The sequence below is a fragment of the Cryptomeria japonica genome, chromosome 3 (genome assembly GCF_030272615.1).
Source record: "Cryptomeria japonica chromosome 3, Sugi_1.0, whole genome shotgun sequence".
Lineage (NCBI taxonomy): Eukaryota > Viridiplantae > Streptophyta > Pinopsida > Cupressales > Cupressaceae > Cryptomeria > Cryptomeria japonica.
This window is the reverse complement of record NC_081407.1, coordinates 143877093-143898935: the sequence shown is the minus strand read 5'-3', so window position 1 is coordinate 143898935 and position 21843 is coordinate 143877093. Positions and strand designations below refer to the sequence as shown.

Here is a 21843-nt window from a genome sequence, read left to right as displayed (position 1 = left end):
TCTTAATACCACTAACCACCATCTTAATTAAAATAGTTTTCCACAACCCCACTTATCCAACTTCATCCAACCTAATTTTCAAATCACACACAACCAACCAGATAACCTTAAAACTTTATAACTTCCTTTATCAAACACAATTTTTAATATGCTCAATTTTCCACTCACTTTATGATATTAAACACCCAAAGAGTTGTATGCAACCATGCAAAGTCATAATACATCAATATTTGTTTTTTAATTAAAGCATTTTAAAAAAAAGAAGTCTTCCCACCCATGATGCAAATGGTGTTTGTTGGTGAGATATCCTTCTCCTTACCATCATGAGATGAATGCATAAAAAGCACTTTTGATGGGTCTAAGTCCAACTAGTCACAAACAAAGTAACTTATTGACTTTTTATTTAGGTAGGTAGTTGTTGTGTGGGTCAAAAAGTTAAAGGCAAGTTTGATTTGTTCTCCCTTCTTTTTATCCACACTTAACATACTCAGTCACATGCCCATGTTACACATGGCACATCCTCTCAGTAGGCGGTGGAGAGAGAAAATAGTAATAGTAATAATAATAATAAGGATTTAATTAAAAACCAACAACAAAAACAGAAAAAAGAGGGGAAAAATAACGATTTTTAAAAAAGAAGTTATAAAAACTGCCAACAAAAACAGAAGAGATGCAAATGAGATGCGAAGCAATTGAAAAGTGGGATTACCTAGGAGTGAAAAAAAACATCTGAAGTTATGATTTGTTGGGAGGAATGAAAGACAGATTCATGTTGTAGCTGGGTACAGTGAAGCCGTTGTGAATCAAAACCAGTCCGAATTTTGAAGTTTTAAATTAATTTTATTGTTCTTCAAACCCTAGTAAGAAGAAATCTTTCCGTGCAAGCAATGAGCCGGATGTAAGGAAATCTGTATATAATTGTTGGGTTTGCACTGATCTTTATCTGATGTAGTTGAGTGTATTGAAATCAATTTGAGAGTGCGATCACGGGAACTGCGGAGAGCAGGACAGAAATTAAGCAGTGAAGGTTTTTTTGGGTTTGTAATCTCGATGCGGAGTCGTTATGGGAGGTTGTGTGTTTAATCCGGGTAGAATTATCAGAGATTCATTTTGGTGCAAACAGGGAAGAATGGTTATTTATGTTCTTTATTGTCAGGGACGCAGTGGATACAATATAATTTGAGGTTAGCGTATATGCTAGGGTTGTTTTTCAAAACCCTGAGATTAGTTAAAAGAAAGAATTTTTGACAAGTGCGTGGTATATATAGTAGATAGTGTGTAGTGAAATGCTTTAATTACAATGATTCCTTGAGCTGCTGTAAAGTTTTCTTTTGGGTAAGCTCCGGAGTCAAATCCGAGTAGGAATTGTTAGATTTTTGTGGCGAAAGTGAAACCCTGGATTGAATCCGAGCAGGAACTGTGAGATTTTTTGGGTGTTTAGTATATACAGGAGAAAATTGGCTATGATGAGTAGATATTGAGCGCTTGATTTGGTGAAATTTTGTGCGCTCTTTGTTGCCAAGGAGGTAGTGGCCTCTTATATTATTTCTTGAATGGAGACAGTGAGAAGTGATTAGCACATCATGCCGGGGAGGGAAAAGAACAGGTGGAGTAGAAATTTTCATGGAAAATTTAGAAAGCACTACGCTGTTGGACTTTGTTGAGAGAGTGAGGGCATGGATACCGCGGAGGGCCGATCCATCTAAGATCTCGAGGGACTTTTGGATGCCCGATCACAGCTGTAGGGTTTGCTACGAATGTGATTCGCAGTTCACAATATTTAATCGCCGCCACCACTGCCGAATTTGTGGCCGTGTGTTTTGCAGGAAGTGCACACAGAACACAATTCCTGTGCCATCGGATGGGCGTAGTAGTGGAGAAGAAGGGGAGAGAATTCGAGTTTGCAATTTCTGTTTCAAGATTTGCACCCGGGAGATAATAACATCGTCGTCATCATCATCATCGGCATCACCGTCTCAGTGGAATGGTAATGGTAATGGTGACGAAACACAATTGGCAAACAGCCCGTCATCGCATTCAGGAACGAGTGGCAATTCTAGCAGTCATAGTGGTAACAGCTTTACAACAAATATTGCTTCTACCATGCCATATCCAACTGGGCCTTATCAGCATATTTCCAGCCCTCGTGTTAAGGCACATCAAATGGAGGATGCTTTGCTGGAAAGAGAGCAGGGTGTTCCTCACCTACAAAGCAATGGCAGAGTTGTATCATCCATTGAAGGAGGAGCCTCCTCTCCAAGCAGGTACATCAATAGAGACTTTTTCTTTTGTTTATTGGTTCAGCAAATTCTGTCCGTGGGTGATTTTTTTTGCTTAGATTCCATGACTGAGGAGTGTCCTTGCGCCCCCTCCAAAGTTGGGTGTGATGTTTTGTACAATCGCAACACCTGGGATTTGGGGTTCCATATGAAAGTCCCCCAACAGTTGAGGTTATCCCATTTGACATTTTTACATATCTTTTTGAGATGTTTGTAGCAGGGAAAACGTGAAGGCATGATGCAAGCTTTTAGATAATTGAATTGTTTGGTGGGGGTGTTTTCTTTGAGAAGTATAGAACAGTCTTATATTCGTCTGTTTCAAAAATAAGGAAAATATGTATACTAGAGGCACATATTTGAGAAAAGATGTAGTTAAATTCGATATCGGTGTGACATATCTGTTGGTCTCGCAAAAATGATATTGGTGCAGCCTATCTGCCAGGCTCTTAAGTTTTATAGTGGTGTGGCCTATCTGTTTGGTTTTTATTTTTAACTTTTTTTTTCTCTTATTGGGAAAACTTTCATCTCAGAAGCCACGGTCTGAGAGGTAACTATTATACTAAAAATATGCACCTGGCCTTGTCCCCTTTTCCCCTTATTGGATCACTTACATAAACAACTTTTACCCTGCTGCTTGAATGGAACGCTGATGGGCCGCACAAATAGCCAAGCAACTTTGTTGGTGGACCACAAAGGATCATGAAAATGTATACTAGATATAAGTCACAAAAAGTTTTTGCCTAATTCATTTGCTTACAGTCTAAATGTTTATTTACTTTTGGTTAAAAAGGATCATCAATCTGTGTGCTAGATACAATGCAGGTTTTTTTCTGGGATGATCTAAAAAGTCATTAGTATCTCACTTTGGGTGTTTGCAACATCCCTGTGATGTAGGAGTGATGACGAACGCGATGAATATGGTAAAGACTTAGAAGACACCCAACAAAGTGTCTTAAAAGATTCACAGGAATATTTTGGAAACCATGGTAGTATAGATCTTGATCGTGGATACATTTTACATGATATTCATGCGGATGATAGTTTGAGCCTCCAGAATTCTATGGAACATTCAGTCTACCACAAAGGTTTAAACCAAAATGAAAATTATGGCAAAAACCTATCTGAGAAAATTCCAAGCTTTCAGTCTGATACACTTGTGGAACGCCAAATGTCTGGTAGATCTGAAAGGTCAGGAGAAGAGTCAGAGGATACTGAGAATGTTAATGATTGCAATGATGATTCGGCTATGTTTCAGAGCCAAAGCCCAGAAATAGAACAACCTTTTGATTTTGAGAATAATGGTGCAATATGGATGCCACCTGAACCAGTAGATGCTGAGGATGAAATAGAAAGCAGTATGCTTGATGATGATGATGACGATGATGAAGGAGGTTGGGGTTTGCCACGTTCATCAGGTAGTTTTAGCAGCAATGAATATAAGAGCAAGGACAGGTCAATTGAGGAACACAGGGATGCTCTGAGATCAGTAGTGGATGGGCATTTCAGAGCACTTGTTGCACAACTGCTAAAAGGAGAGGAGGTGTTTGTAGGTGAGGAGAATGATTCTGAAAGTTGGCTTGAAATAGTCACTTCACTATCATGGCAAGCGGCAACTTTTGTCAAGCCAGATACAAGCAAAGGAGGAGGAATGGATCCTGGTCTCTATGTGAAGGTCAAATGCGTAGCTTCTGGGCGTCGTAGTGAAAGGTGATGTATGTTTTTATTGTTTGCTTGGGGCAAGAAATCTCACATATTTGTTTTTAATATTCTTTAGTTTGTTTACTTGCTGTCTACCTTTTTGGGCATCATAATGAAAGATAATTGTTGCTCTCATTTTTTTCCCTGGGCCAAGAAGGTCCAAATATTTGTTTTTGTTCTTGATATGCTTTAATTGTCTGCTCTCTGGTTACCTTTTTTGCATGTTGTAGTTGCTTATAGATCTGTCTGAATGTTAACAAAGGATTATCCTTTAACAGCAAGGTCGTTAAGGGAGTCGTCTGTTCAAAGAATGTAAAGCATAAGCGTATGACACAAAGGTACAAAAATCCTAGGTTGCTGCTCTTGGCAGGAGCACTTGAATATCAACGCATTTCAAACCAGCTGTCATCTCTTGATACTCTGCTGCAGCAGGTTAGATTAATCTTGGCCTTGCAGGCATTTTCCTATCATTAATTAATACATATCGGAATCTGCATCTTAAGCTCTTTTTTTCTATGCTTGTAGGAGATGGACCATCTTAAGATGACTGTGTCAAGGATAGAGGCACACCATCCTAATGTGCTACTGGTAGAGAAAACAGTTTCTCATCATGCACAAGAATATCTCTTGACAAGGGAAATATCTTTGGTATTGAATGTCAAGAAGCCACTTTTGGAGCGTATAGCCCGCTGTACTGGTGCACAAATTGTCCCTTCTCTTGACAATCTTGCTGCACCTAAAGTGGGACACTGTGAACTATTTCATGTAGAGAAATTTTTAGAGGAGCATGAAAGTGCAGGCCAAGTGGGAAGGAGACAAACAAAAACTTTGATGTTCTTTGAGGGTTGTCCAAAACGTTTGGGATGCACGGTGAGGGGTTTATGCTCTTATTATGTGATCTTCATGCATTGCTGTGCTTTTAATTTATTTAAGGATTTTTTATTCCATTATTTTGTAGGTTGAAGAGCCATTTCATAATTCTCTTATGCTTTTTCATGGGTTTTGGCTGTTTACATATTATAGTCTGTTTTTCTGATATGCCATTCATATATTTTGTCCTTTTAAATAGACTTTGTCTAATGCATATTCCTTTTCTGTTCAAATAGTATATTTTACGGTCTTGCAAATTCTTGTATCATGTAACAATCAATATTTAGAGTATGTCAGCACCTAACTTCCCCTGCAAAAGCTAAAGTAATTTTTCTTGTATATGTACTGTGGTTGAGGATACAATGAATAAGTAAGGTGTAAAATAAATTACATTATAAGCTTTTCTTGCTTGCTATTGTGCGAGATTTTCTGTACTTGGTTTTTTAGGTCACTGAATAAAGGCAGTCACATGATAAAAAATAATTTGCAATGTTATTTTTATGTATTTGTCTTCTTTTAAAAGTTGAGTTAGTTTTGCATATAGTTTGATTTGATTAAAGCATATGATGCAAGTCCATTCTATGCATTTTACCATGTATTACTGTACTTTTTTTTGACTCTTTTCACATGACTGTTCTTTATATTATGTTTTGAATTTATCTTATTTATCCCATGGCATTTTGCATTTGGCAGAGGTATATGTTTGATTCTGTTCTCTTGTATAAAGTAATTTTGCTTTATTAATTACCAATGCGATAAACTTAATTCTTGATGTTAGCAAGTTTTTGGTTTTCTTATCCACCCTGCACTTTACTTTATGGGTAAGGTGTAATGTGAATTGATGTTGAATTACATTTTACTTTGTACTCAAGTCTTAAATGATGGATTCATTTTCAGGGTGAAGCTGATGGTGGCCTACTGAAAATTGCATGATTCTATAATAACTTTTCGATGCTATCAATAATCAACTTTGATTCTAACTTGAGTTATTTAATGGAAATTTCCATTTAAGAAAAATAGTTTCTTTGGGAGTTATTTTTAGAAAATTCCTCGCTTAAGAAAGTGTTTTCATGGATGAGGTTCGAATTTAATCGAATTTCAAACTTCTATAAAAAAAATTGAATTTAATCGAATTTCAAACTTCTATAAAAAAAATTGAATTTAATCGAATTTCCTCTATAAAGCACTGCTATCCGCCTCTGAACACAACTCAGCTGGTCGTGGGTATTCTTTGTATATGCTTTGTATCTATTGGGTCATGGGTGTCTGCAACTGCTGGGTTGCCCTCGGATTTTCTCCAACAAGGGTCGCTATTCTGATAATTTATTAGAAGTATACATATATTTAAAAAAAAATAAAAATATAGAAGGCGAATTTTATCCGATTTTTTTTTTTTGATTTTTCCCTTGTCGAATTTCATCCGAATTTCATGGCTGTCGAATTCGAATTCAAATTCAAACCTTGTGACTTCGGTTGATACTATAGTGTATTTCTGATTAAGCTTAATCTTGTGCTACACTGTTTGCAGGTCTTTTATCTCATCATATAAAGAAAACTGCCTGTTGTTCATTATAAGTAACAGTCTTTTGCCATCTGCTTCTAGTGGCCATTTTTGTATTACCATTGCATGACATGAAGGGTTCTAGTTAATTGGCACGAGACTAGCAAGGGGTCTTGTTGGCCTTGATTATTATCATCATTATAGTTTGTCCACATGTTTGGAGTATGACATTACTCTACTTGTAGTATTTTGTAATTTGGATTCCTTTACAACATTGATATGCTCCTTTTTGATGTGTACCAAGCCCAAATGAAGACTTTTGAAATCACACAGAACTTCATGGCTCATACCATTTTTATACTTTTTAAGGAGGCAAAAAATCATGTATTTTCACTCTACTTCACACAACAAACCTGAAATGCTGGAAGATGGTTTTTTCCATGTCCAAATAGTGCCCGTGCCATAACTGTGCCCTTGCGAGTTTTCTTGATGGACTCATCAAAACTCAGAAAGTATTCGCCAATTTCCATTGCAATGAGCTGCCAAAAAATTGGCTTGTCTGATCTGTGAGTTAATTGTGAGGGTACTCGTTTGAAGAAAAAAAGCTGTGAGTACTTGGCGTTTTCCAATGGTTTTAACAAATGACAGCAGAGATTATGCTCCAAATTTTTTTGAGAGGTGAAGGATTCAACTTGGAAGTCTAGAAGACAAGATCATCTCACATCTTCCAGACTCTTTAGTACAACCTAGGATAGACAGGACTATTCAATCACTTTGGACCATAATTAATATTAGCAAATAGACAGTGGATTGGAAGTTTTTTAGCATCTTGTCTGTTGCTTTCTAGCAAAGACCACCAAAATGGGCTGTAAAAATCTCTTTTTGCTAAGGTGGACTAACTAAGGATCTTTATCTGAAAGCCTAACCACCGAAAGGAGTTGACCTTTGAGAGTTTCTATTTATTCCAAATCAAATGCTGGGTGTTTCCTCAAATTGAGCACCCTCCTGAATGATAGCAATCTCACTTTCTTCCTTTACCAGCAGTCGCCAAACTTGGAGCCCATCCATATTAACTAGTTTGAAGCTTTCAAGAAATAGAGGGTAAAAGTTTGTTGAGACCTCCAGCAGCATCCTGAAGTGTCAGTGGTAACTACTGCTTGATTCCTCTTCCTTCATCTCCCACTTTCTTTTAAAAATACCAACCCTGCAGGCTTCTCAAAGATTCCAAGGCTTTCAAGTTTAGAGCTACAAATCCAAGTCTCTTTTCAATAAGAGGCAGTCTTTTCTGCTAACTTGCCAACAAAGAAGAGGGTTTGTGATAACCAAACAATAAAATTCGGATGAAATTCGGCAGGAGGAAAAAATTCGAAAATAAAATCGCCATTAAATTCACTTTATATAATTTTGATTTAAAAAAAAAAAAAATAATATATCTAAAAAATATCATAATAAACAAAATTAAATTTGTTTAATTATAATTATATATTTTAATTTAAATTTGACAAATTTTAAATATAAATAATAAAAAATATTTAATTTTTAGTATATTAATGTTAAATCTACAACTTTTATAATAAATGTTAATATATTAGTTAACATTTATATTATATTGGGCAACAACATTATACTAAGATGTCAGACATTTTAGTTAGCATGGTATCGGGCAAGATTATAAATTTATTTCCTGCGTCTCCCGACGCCGCTACAAACCCTATCGACGACCGAGCATATCATCGACCTGCGGCCCTTCTGCGGCCCGCATACCTCCCGACGGCATTAGCGAAGTGGTCATCTGCCGATGGCAAAAACCTCTGCCTGTTATCCAGCGAATTTTTAACAAATTTTTGCGAATTTCATATGGTTTTTATAAGTTTGCTGGATATCGAACCTGAAGCCGAAAATTCGGCGAATGCGGTGACCAAGTTCTATTCTATGATGATTTTGAGCTGTAAGATATATTCAAGAACCATAGAGAATACCGGTACCGTTTCTTTAGAACTCTTCTCTTAAAAGAGTCACTTTCAGTACATAATCTTCAAGCTATGTTGGCTTCCAAGGCTAGATTCGTTTTCTCATTTATCATCCCTAGGTTATTTATATTTTTTGTGATCTATATAATGTCTAGAACAGTTTGTTTCAATTTTTCTTTTTTTTTTGTTAGTTTTTGTATGTTTTTTCATAACTTTAATCCAGATATGGCTTTAGAGACCTAGCCATCTGGATGTACAGATGCAACCGAGATATGGGCTCATATTCAGATACATTGGAATATGTTATCGGTCTTATGCTGTATTGGAATATGTTATTAGGCTTATGATGTATTGAAATATGTTATCAGGCTTATACTGTATTGTATTCGTAGATGCATATTTTGTAGCAAACAATGATACCTATAGACTGAATGAATGGCTGGCTTAGGTGGTGGTCAGAAGCTGGTGATGAATGGATGAAATGAACTAAGGACACTGATGGCCTGAGGAAGTAAGGCTGGGGACCAGCTAAATGTGGTTCAGGTATTGGTTTGAGTTCACCCCAATCCAGTCAATGATTGTGTGGGAGATCTATGCAGTCTTTGATGTCGACAGTGTGCCTTGTGTGCATATGTATAATGCAAAAGAGCAGATTGATGTAAACCAAATAAAAGCAAGAGTTGTTTAAACCCCAATCAAAGACATGGGGAACTGGGATATAGCTTCTTGTAATGCCTGAGACCTCCATTTTGTCGTTTACAGCTATTCGGAGAACATAATCCTTGCCAAAGGGTATGGTAAACTTATGGATTTGGTTGATCTTAGCAGATTCACAATCTGATTGGGTGGGCAATTGAATTGATCAGACAGATGCCGGTACACATAGATTCAATTACTTTATCTACTCTCTGCTGTCTATGTAATTTTTGTTTCAAGATATGCACTCTGCCAAATCTCATGGCCTGACTTTGGGTTTAAGTTTTGAACACGTTTTTCTATATTAATACAATATATGCAAACTATATTAAAGAAAGAACAGTTGCTTTATTTAATAATCACATTTACATTTATGTTGCAGTTGATGAATTAGCTGACTATATCTGTTGAAAGTCATATGATACAAAAGGCATGCCTGGAAAATGATATTGTCCAAAGAGTCTGATATGGCAAACATCAATACCAAGACAGTGCCTTTATCGATTGTAATAGCTCAAAACCCTCCTTCACATTACAGATAAAATCTTGATATTTGTTTCATTATCTAAGAGATCGATTGTCTTTCAGAGGCATACAATCCCTGTTGAATACCCATAGAACTTTACAGTTCCTTTGGATTTTTTCCCTTTTTATAGAATTATGTACACACTTGCTTAATCAGTTTGTAAGCTTTAATTATCCATTATTTAATAAAATAGAGGGGACCAAATATAATATTAACTTTTGACTTAGTTCTCTGTTAATTACGGGCACAAACATCATTTACATAGAAGCTTGTGCCTAGCTGTAACTGTGGTAACAAAGTACATGAGTGATAGGCCTGTTCGAGTATAATAATTTTTTACAAGCCAATGTTAGTCTTAATCTGTGATGCATATATGAGGGTGGTGACTGAACAAGTTTTGGAGATGGCTTAGATGATCCCTGCAAAATCTAGAGAATAGACATGAACGACGTTCCTCAAAACTAGATGATTTACAATAGGTAATCAATTCATTTTAACATCGATGAAAATGGAAATAAATGGGGAATGTGATACAACATATCTACAAATAATGTTTCAATATACTTTCACCAATGCCTTCACCAAATCAATGAGTGATAGGCCTGTTCAAGCATATTTGTTTTGAGCAATAGAGGATTTCCTCTAGAAAATTATTTAAGTAAAAAATTGATCAATAACAATGCAGTTGGTATGCATGTTTATTGCCATTGAATAAAAGAAAATCTTGTAAATATTAAAATGAAGTTTTACAACAATGGATAATCGATTTTATCAGTAATAAAAATGGAAATAAACAGAACAATAATACAGCATATTTATGAATAATGTTTCAATATAGGTACAACAATGCCAAATCCTATTCACAGTGTTGATACTCGGTATTATCTATGAAAAAAATAATAGTATGCAATTTACAAACAGTGAATCTGAATGCAATCTCCTTGGTTGTCTTCCTCAAGCCGATATAAAACTGCCCGTACCTCATCAAATTTTATTGGGATAGAGGATGCTCTATACATATACTGATTTTGCTCTTGTAGAGGTCATTTTATATATTTTTACCGAGTGGAAGAAACTGTGACCAACTCAACTTCTTCTAGCAGTCAAGGAATTGACAAAGTGTGACAAACATCGGATAGAAAGCTGATGAATTCTTCAGAGTCCCTTTAAATGTCCTCATTGATAGGCTCTTTTTGGCCATTGTCACTCTATGAACCATCATTTTCTATCTTGTTGGAGTGATTGAACGTAATTAAAGTGTAGAAATTGTTGTCGTGTTACTTAAAAGAATATATCCGTGATAGATTTCATTGAACAGTCCCTTTGTTTCTCCTTAGAATCATTTTTAAGTGACAATCTTCCAAATCCCTTTACATACCATTTGAGTTTGAATGCAAATGCCATGTTAGAATTCAGAATATGCTATGTGAATTCTATACCCTAAAGTTTGACATAAACTGTCTCACTTTTTCAATCATACTTGCAAATATAAGTGCTAAATCTGCATACACAAACTTTTGAAAGTAGAAGAAGAAAATTAAAATAATACTGAAATCAGAATATGTAACACTTCCTGTTCAAATATTTGATTATTTAGAATTTGGTCTTGCAGTTATGATGCAAACTAATGAACGCCTAGGGTCCTAAATAGAATGCAACTTGGGTGATCAAACAACAAAAACAATGTCTTATTTTTAGATGTCTTTAACCAAATATATCTCTAAATATATAGTATTGTTGACCTCCCAGAATAAGACATAAAAAGTCTAAAAGTATATATGACTGCTGTCTACCCAGAATAAAGCAGTAGTGCCTGAGAACAGTCTAAAATCAACTCAAAAAAACTATTAAAATCGCCTTAACTTAGAAACAATTGCTGAATGTAACAGGGAATTGTCGGAGGATTTTAAATATCGATGGCTGTGATGGCCAAGTTTCAATGATTGAAATTGTTTCGTGACTGTGTGAAGTGTAAGGACCTGTGATAGGTTGTTTGGTTTGATGCCCTGGATTCTCCAATGATTGGGAGGTTGTTTTTGACTTGAGAAGGTGGCTGATTTATTTTATTGGATGTGATGCCCAAGAGTCTTCTTTAGTGATTGAAGAGATTTGGAGATGAGAGGTTGTAGAGTGAGATGCCGTAGTTGCTGCAGTGATTGGAGTGTTGATCTGCACCTATGATAGGTTGTTGGTCTGATTTTATTTCAACTGATTTGTTCAGTTTTAGCACGTTCTAGTAAGTGCAGACATGATTACTCTTGGTTTAGTGAGTGTGATTGCTCAGAGGAAGCTTCAAATTTTACTCCTTGGAAGTGTAGGCTGTAAACGTTGTTGGAAGAAGTAGATCTGTGGGTTTTTGTGGAAATCATGTTGACATCTCCAATTGATTTTGCTTAGTTGGCTGATCATAACAGGAAGATGGCCAAGGCAAATTGTATCATCTTGGATTTTGTGAAGGACCATTTGATTTCTTGCATTGCTGAAAATAATTCAGCAAAGGAGATGCTTAATGCTGTGATCACTCTTTAGCCAAGTTGCTGGTTTTGGTACACCGGTATGACAATTTCTTCTCTCTTGGGTATGGTATGTTTGGGTATGATTGTATTATATAATGTTGTTCTATGATCATTAGAGATTTGTTGCAATTGTGTACTTGAACCATGGTGGTCCTATGGTTCGGCCCATATCGCACCACCACTCTTGAAAATTTGATAAGAGTTCGAGGTCTAGTGGATCTTGAAGTTGATCTTGTTGGTATGTTGGCAAAGATTCAAATTGTTGCATGTTTGAATTTGAGACAGTAAATTTGAGAAAGTTCTTTGCCTATTTATTTGTATCGGAGTGGAGGATTGGATACACTTGTTAACTATTATGCCTAGTAATTATTGTAAATGTAGATGAAACTCAAGGTGGAAAGAGTAATTTATATCACTATTTCACTTTTTCTTTGTGAGTTAGGGCATGATCAATGACTCATTGAGAGTGAAAAGGGTAAGGTTACAAGATTTTGATCAAACAAATCCTAGCTAGAGAGAAATGTTCTACTTTGAAGGAAACATTGAACAAACCTTTTCCAACAACACCAAAACTAAATACAATGGCAAGATTAATTACAACTAATGACTTCACTAAGTTTTGATTTTTACAACCCATGACCCAACACTAAGATTACAAGAACCGTTTCACAAGAAGAGAATGGGTTGATGTTATTCTTGCACAAAGAGCAAAGCATCAGTAATTCCACCAACATAAACTCAACGTTGACAAGATAATCTTGACAAAGTCTTGATACCTTTCCATTGTCCCAGGACTCTTAGCAACTTTAATGTAGAAGCCAAGGTTGTCACAATCACAATAGCATAAAATCTTTCATAGAATCTAGTACTTCTTTGAGGCAGTCATCAGTTTTATGTTTTAGAGTTAAAAAAAACACTTTAAAACTGTTTTTGGGTGCGTGTTGTCTTTCCCTGCATGTGAGAGTGCTTGGGGTTGTTTCAGAGTGTTTGGGAGCACCCTGGGAGTGCCCTAGCTACCCCGGGTCCCCTGTGGGTATGCCCATAAAGAACCTAGTTTGGCTGGGACACTCCCAGGGTACCCCTGTTGTTGCTCCCAAGATCGGCTTGGATGGGTACAAGAATGAGGCTAGGTTTAGGAGAACTCAACTACATACCCACAAGGAACTTGGTGTATCTAGGACACTCCCAGGGTGCCCTTGTTGTCGGTCCCAAGCTTGGAGTAGATGGGTACAAGATTTAGACTAGGTTCAGAAGAATCAGACAACATAGCTCTTTAGTAGAGTGAAAATCTCTTGGAAGATGTTGCTGAAGAACAAACTTGGTGCCTATGCATGAGGATACAAACCTTGTAGCCACCTACCTAATGTAGATTGTATAACTCAATGATCAACTTGTGATGATTAGGATTATGGTGGAGGATGAAGAGATGATACCCATAGCCTTAAATGGGTTCTCACTAGAAGCTTCTAGCTTTTGATACCCATAGACTAGATTGGAGATTATTTCAGCTAGAACAAGAGAGAGTTAGAACCTAGCCTTCATTAGGAAGATGAGGAACAATGGAAAGAAAGGAGGATGAAGGAATGGTTAGAAGGGCATGGAGAAAAATTAGGTTCTTTGAACATGATGAAGAAAGACTTTAGTCATGTGAAGTGTTCTCAATGCCACTAAATTTGCCACCATACATCTTAGTGTCTTGAGAAGAAAAAATCCAAGTAGCAATGGCAGGGGTTTGCACGGTGTAGAAAAGCTGAAGTAGACTTCCCACAACAATATCATGTGGATCCATTGACACTATTTTTGGTGTAGGATGTTATGCGAACATCGAAAATCAAGGCACAAATCTTCAATAAGAAGTCTTTCAGCCTTCTTCAGGGATAGAAGGTTGGAATACAAGTAGAACTTGGTGATGATGCCACATATCTTGTTACTAGGACAAAATTTGTTTCCTTCCGCATGCCCTCGTGTGATGCTATTGAGTTAGGTGATGTCTAGTATATTTTGGTTTGATGAATAGTCTTTTTTCAATTTCTTGCATGATAGATATACAATGTATTGTTATTTGATGGTCAATAAGCAATTATTCAAAAGCTATGTTCGAGATGGGTCCCGGTTCACATTCGATTCGTGTTTAGGTTCAGTTCGACAGTCTACCCTGTGTTGGTTCTGACTTAACTTTCCTGTGGGTAAAAACATACGGTCTAACAAATCAGAGACATTACCGATGTGGATGCTTCTCGGAAAGTGCTGAATTGAATCCTCAAATGAGGATCAACAAATGCCTTCGACCTCACATGAAACATGGCTAGGAGGATATGAGTGGCGGATAATTCATTACTGGTCAAGGGATAATTTAAAACTTTAAAGTTTTTTTATAAACTTATAGTTCATTGGTATATATTAATAATATATGTTATTATATAATATATTATATTATAATATATAATTATAATATTATAATATATAATTATGATATTATATATCATATATATATATGATATATAATATTATAATATATATGATGTATAATATTATAATATATATATGATATATAATATATAATAATATATATTATAAAGTAATATATATAATATATTATATTACTATATAAATAATATAGTACTATATAATACAATACAATACAATACAAATATACATTATAATATAATATATATAATATATTATATTATAATATAAATAATATAGTACTATAGAATACAATACAATACAATACAATACAAATGTACATTATAATATATATATATATATATATCTGTGTGTGTGTGTGTGTGTGTGTGTGTGTGTGTGTGTGTGTGTGTGTGTGTGTGTGAATTTTACATGTTTTTTGTACTAACGAACCCAAACAAACCGAAACCCCATTTCAAAATTTCGCTGTACCGGCAAACTGGTTCTTCGAACCTGAACCCGGACTGGCAACTTAGTTAAAAAGCATAGCTTTTAAGTTGGTCCACTTTTTGGCTAGAGGAGTTTATGATGGTGGCCTGTACAAGCTTCTTACTAATATAATCAAGTAGGTATGGCAAGATGCCATGATGGAAGAGTGATTAAGCTTTGTGAAAACAATTTCTAAACTTGCTATGGAATCATAGATTGATTCCATGCATGCAATCAATGGGAGTATTGAAGAGAACGTGGACAAATTTATTGCTGAATGATTCTATAAGAAAGAGGGTGTTGATATTTGTTGAAGTTCTTGCTTAAGATGATCAGATTATAGACATTTTTACAGAGCCCTTCTAAAAGTGAAGTTTGAATTACTGAAAAGTGAAGTTGGAGTTGATGGAAAACAACATCATTGTGGAGAGGGGAGTGTTAATTTTTTAGGGGTTGCTCAAGTTGTGATCTGGTGGAGGGAAAATTAAGAGAAATCAGAGGCCCTATTTTATAGTTTTTTGGTAATTTCCATTTTAGATCATTTTGGATGTTGCTGCCTTATTTTGGGTGGACAGCAGTCATATTCTTAGATTTTTGTTGGGTGGATGGTCATATTTTTAGTTTTTTCTTAACACCTTTTGATCACGAAGATCTCAATGTGGGCAAGGTGAGAGCATATGGTAAAATAATTGTTGGTGGCAAGAGTTAGAACAATATTACACTAAAATGCTTGTTGGTGGCAAGCCACACAACTCAATATTGCAACTGTAAGAAAATTTGGAATTAGTAAAATGCTTATTCTGGTGGCAAGCCTTCTAGATTAATTCAAATTGAAAATTAAAATAATTGAAGCTAGTTTTGGCGGAAAGCCTTCTAGAACAATCTACAAAATAAATGCTAAATTTGGCGGTGAGGCACACAAATTACACTATAACAGTATAAAGTCTGCAGCTGTTAGTGACAAGTCTTCCAGAACAATACAAGATTATACTAATTGGCGGAGAACCCCAAAGTTTTTACATGTTCTTTTAAATTAGCTAAATAACAGAATTTATAGTAATGATCAAATATTGCAAATGAGATTCCAATATCAAACCATACTGATTTGCTACTTCCCAAAAGATTCAAAGTAACAACTAATCTGTATGGCTGCATACCATGATTGTACAACAGGCTGTACAATATAAACTTGCAGCTTTATAGGCAGCAGACTTCCTTAAACAAATGTATAACATGACTATTGATGATAAATATTTGCCTCACTATAAAGTTGACCCCATATGATTTGCACCACAATTGATTGGTAGGGCAGCTTGGAAACAAGTATTACTTACTCTTTATAGAGTTGACCCACCATATGAATCGCCTCCAATGTGCATGAGTGTTTTAATTTCCAAATTCAATCCAAAAACTAAGAGGGTTTTCATTCTCTAATTTCAATGCCAAAAGTTTTTTCATTCTTTGGCTAAGAGATGAATTCTAGTGCTTGATCTTTGAGAACGGGGTTTTGGCAACAATACAATGGATGCTTTTTTCTGTACCAAACCTCGCCTTTTATTGGCTATTATATTTCATGTTTCCCTTGTTCTGCCAAGTCTTTATTTTAGAAGTGTGTAGAAAGGCTTTTTTATAAAACATCACTTTCAACCCCTTTTCCTAACTACACTTTATAGGTCCACCATTCAACATTACATTGGACCTTTCTTTTTAAATAAAATCTAAGTTGTTGGTTTTGGTACATTGGTACAACAATTTTATTTCTTTGGTATGGTATGTTTAGCTACAACCATTCATCATTGATCAATGATAGTGATAAAGATAAATGTCAATTGATAGTTCAAAATTTAAATATTATGTCATATATCACATATGTTTAGGACGACATCCATATTGACTCTAGCAGGCTCTACAACATATGCATCCAACTCTAGTAAGCTCTACAATAGATGCATCCAAGTTGGTACACTTAGGGTTTATATCCCAATTCTTCGTTGCCCCTTCCTCGTAGTCATCTTGCTTATGTGATAGGAGACGCAAGTTTGAATGTTTATAAACCAAGTCTACTGTTTTCTTGCAGCCAACTAGTTATGCTTTACTGAGTGGATGGAGTATTTACTTCAATTTTGTTAAACTGAAGAACTTGCAACCTGTTGAAACTGGAGAATGGTAAGTACTAAAGAAATTAAAGAATGGTAAGTACTAAAGTTTACAAATGTTAAAAAAAATGCTTACTTGTGATAGAATCTCGATTGCATTATGCTGGAGGAACAAATTTTCTTGCTCGTGGACGTACCACCATGTATGAGCTTCTTCCTTGTATTGGTCTCAAAGAGCACAAATACTATGATCTCGTCTTGAGATGAACTTGCCAAACTCTTTCATAACACTATCCACCACATCTGGATCTGGGAAGATTCTTTGGAATGCCAACTTGTACCCATTAGCAACTTCACTATCTTTCACTATCTCTATATGGTGCAGTTCTAAAGCATCTTTGTGCTATAGCTTTTGGGGGATAATGCATATGCAAGGAGATGCAATGGTGTGTACATCTTCTTCTGGTGGTGCTGAATGGTTTTTTCCACACTTTGGCAAAATGTTCTTTGGTGTCATTCTCTTTTTGTGCTATTATGAGCTTTATTTTTTCTATCATGGAGTTAATGCCATCATATCTTTCCTCCAAACATGGCTGCTCTATATCAGCAAACCTAATCATACTCATGATAGGCTTGGTGAAACTCAAGACAGTTCACATAAGCCCATCTATAATCATCTAGGAACAATGACTTGACCTTGTGGGCCCTCTTTGAATTTGATTGCTTCCAAATACACCATTGGTGGGTAATGACCATGGCGCCCAATGCCTCTTGCACCTCACAAGTCATTTCAAAACGACAGTGTGATGCATATTGGGTCTCAATTACCTATTGCCGTGTAAAAAATAAGTTAATAACACATTAAAGTATAAGTAAACATGGTAAAATTAATTAAATAAATTTAATTTCAACAATTCCAAATTCGAGGAAGTCTCAAAAATGCCCTTTGACATTGATGGTTTGTCACAAACACTTGGATCTCCTCAACGTTAGTGCATATAGCTTTCACTATTTGAGTTGCAGTTACTTGCATCACCAATTTAAGGGAGTGTATGGTACATGGTGTCCAAATATGTGTGCATATTTTTCCTCAACCAAAGCATGTATTGCCCTGCATTTTTTCGCATTGTTTGTAATGACTCAAATAACATTTTTAGTACCCACCATCTCTATGGACTCAATAAGGATCTTAGAAATGAATTTTGTTTCTTTCATTTGCCCTTCACAATCAACTGCCTTTAAAAATTTTGCCGCTTTGGGGAACATTGCAATAATATTCATTAAAGGTTGGTTTTTGGAATCTTTCCATCCATTAGAAATAATAGACACTCATTTTTCAATCTGAGAATCCCTAATTGATTACCATGAAACTAGAAGGTGCATTATTGATTACCGTCACCATGTCTTGCCAATATGGTGATCTCACCAAGTTGAAAGGAAAATTGGCATAAATGCAACATGCAATATTTTCCTCTACAATGTTGCTTGTTTCATTTTGAAGTGCCTTAACTAATGGGCCTCTTTTGCAACGAGGGGAAGGATCTTCTCGTTGGATAGAGGGCGTCTCCATGAAAGGAAGAAAACCATGTTTGTAAGTGCCTTTATTGATGTTTTCCTTTCTGATGGGCGAGGTTTTAGTTTTTTCTTTTTCACTCATAGCATCGCTTTTTAATATTCTTTAATGAATGTCATAATTTTTCTTTTGGCAACCCCTTCTTATTTTGTCTTTAACATATTCTAATTCCATGCCTACTTATAGAACATAAGTGAGCTTTCACTCAACTATTGAGCTCTTACCACACATTACAATTCTAAATAAAAGCCCCACCTCCTGGAAGTTGATTAAGCATCGTAACATATTTACACAGAGGATATTTTTGATCATATTTTAAATGAAAAAAAAAGTGCAACCCTACAATATGTATAAACTAAAAAAAGTTCAAAACAAACACCAAAAATATTATAAAAGATCTTAACTTGATTTTTTTTCCACCTTGAAAATTTTCATTTAAAAACTAAAAAAATCAGTTAAAATGCTTACTTTAGATGACCAGATCCTCTTAGTGCAAGTTATATTCACCTTTTTGGCACTTTGTGATCATTCTCCTTCGTAAAAGACAACTATCTTTCAAAATGCAAAAGTGGCTCAACAAGAATTTGTTTTTGTGAAATGGCGTTGTGTTTGTAAAGTGGGGCGAGTTGTAGATATTAGGCAGCTTTTTAGATTTTATTTCGAAAAGTGTTTTTTTAATAATTGCAGCTTATCCCATATGCAGACCTGCAGGAGTGCCTGGAAGCTTCTAGGGAGTGTTTCACCCACTCTTGGGGAGATCCCATCGCTACTCCCACTCCTGGGACAGTTGGGTACAAGTCTGGGACCCCATACCAATGAGCCCGATAACATAAAATAAAATAATTCGAGTTGCCTTTTTCATAAGATAAAGTCATCGGGACAACTTGAAATATTATTTTAAGCTTAATCAGAAAAATGGACATGGTGTATATTCTAGAGTTTTTTAAAAATTAAATACATAAAAATAAGAGATTGCTTTTTGATTGCCCAAGCTAGAGTCTATTTCATTGAGTCTATCATAAGTATGATCAAGGTTGTAAATATGGGTCAATTGTGTTTGGCAATATATATGACATGGACTCAATGCTAGAAAAAATATATAAGCTAATAGCCAGCTAAAGAGTATGACTCCACGAAAACATTTTGGAAAACAAATGAAAAAACTATAGTTGATTGCTGGATGAAGATGACCAGACCCTTGCATCTTATAGCATTTGCTTGTTGCCCAAATATTACAACACTAAGACACTTCTTTTGTTCGAGAGAGTGACAACATATTGTGAAAAAAAAGGGTGGCACTGTGTAGAGATGTTGAAGTTAGTGATGGGTACAAGGTAGAACTCACTAGACTCTTCGCAACTTCAAATATACAGGACACAGTGGTGGGTAAGTTTGGAAATTTTATATTTAAACAAATCAGTCTTAGCACTTTTCTTGACAAGTAAAAGTATGCTTTAGACATGGTGGTACCTCTATGGCCAAAGCTCTGTTTACCTACAGCGTCTTGCAATCTCTATCACAATATGCCTTTGTTATTTTTTATCTTTATTCAAAGCATTTTAAAGTTTGTCTGAAGTGTAGAATTCACTAGACTCTTCCTAAATCCAAATGTAGAGGATATAGTGGTGGGTATGTTTGGCAATTTTATATCTTAAATAAATCAGAGTTTTAGCACTCCTTTAGGTAAGTACGAGGATGTATGGACATGGTGGTACCTCCATGGCCAGGGCTCTGTTTACACAGCATCTTTCAATTTAAGCTCTATCACATATATGCAGTTGTTATTTTTTGTCTTTTTATTTTCATAGCATTTTAAAGGTTGTGTGAAGTGTCTGCTATATGTAGGTTACATACATTTATTTGGTATGAGTATTACTGTACCAATCATGGGCTGCTCCCTGAGTTATAAAGCAACTAGTGGAGTGCTATCTGTCTCTAATTTTTTATGTTTCGAAAGGAACAAATGACTAGTTGGAGTCATGCTTGATATACTATTTTTTGATGAGTCTGATAGACTTGTTTTTATGAACTTTTTAGTTAGCAGATGTAAGGCAGGAGGATGCCAGATCTTTATTCTCAAATAAGCAGCAATTCAAAGAAAGTTCTCTACTTGCTATTTAATTGGAAAAATGAAACAATAGAAAATCAGATATAAAAACAGAGAAAGCAATGAGATGAAAACTTGGCTAAAGTCCTTATAGATCAAAATGGCATGATGCGTCTGTGGGGGCCTAAAAAATCTAGCTTTACATTTTACATTTACTGCTTAATCATATTATTCATCTTGTTTCACTAGCCCTTTCAGTCTTTTCCATACTTTTTGACTGACTGAAATTTTCATTTGTATGTCTTGTATCATGTTCATGGATCCATCAGTTGTACTACTATGTATTCTAAACTTGGTTTGTTGTCTTTATTAGATTAAACCCAGGTTCAGGGTTCATTCCAGAGAGATTCAGTGAACTTGACAGGTTCAGATAAAATCTGTGTCCCTCTTAGCTAATGATGATCTCTCTATGTAAAGTTATATTATACATGTCACATGGCAAGTGATTTGTGGACAGATGGTTAATGGTAGCAGTTATGACTAGTGGTTAAGTGGTTCAACTACCTTAATCTCTATTAATAACTAAATGATATGTTAAGGTGAGTGTTGAGTTAGTAGTGTTTGGCTGGATGCTGCCATGACAGTTCCACCTCTGTCCACCAATATGTATATCCAACATTAGGTAATACTATAAAGTCATATGCTTTATGCCTTGGTTTTCTATAAAATAAAATCACATGCTTTGTGTCTTGACTTTCTCCGAATCTCTGTTTTTATATTTGATTCTCAATTCTTTGGATTTTCACATCAATGACAAATAGAGAGCTTTCTTTGTATTGCTGCTTATTTGAGGTTGCAGATTTATTGAATGAAATATGGTGTGTGGTGGTTTAAGAAAAATTAAATTGGTTTCAAATTTTTAGTTTGGTGAATTATACCTGAAGTAGCAACTTGTTTTTGAAACTCTTTACCCACAAGATGATTTAATCATTTATGAAATTATGATGCTTGTTGGTTGTTAAATTTGATCCATATTATTTGTTTGCGATCACTTATTGCATGTTAATAACTTAATAGTGATTAGATCACTTTACAACGGTCTTAAAGTGACATATCAGCTTGAAATGAATTGTCAAAACAATCAAATTAAGTTCAAATAAATTTTTTGAGGATTGC

At 35.4% G+C, this 21843-nt stretch overlaps 1 protein-coding gene across 1 annotated transcript in view; it reads left to right on the top strand.

Annotated features, from left to right (window-relative positions):
* Positions 1-645: 645 nt before the first annotated feature.
* The window catches only part of LOC131037845 (1-phosphatidylinositol-3-phosphate 5-kinase FAB1B), a 35361-nt gene continuing 14163 nt past the window's right edge, over positions 646-21843 (top strand). Inside the window, exons 1-4 of the mRNA XM_057970078.2 lie at positions 646-2264; positions 3174-3986; positions 4256-4409; positions 4503-4847. Coding sequence (XP_057826061.2) covers positions 1624-2264; positions 3174-3986; positions 4256-4409; positions 4503-4847 — 1953 coding nt within the window. The 5' untranslated portion in view covers positions 646-1623. The remainder of the gene's footprint in view (positions 2265-3173; positions 3987-4255; positions 4410-4502; positions 4848-21843) is intronic.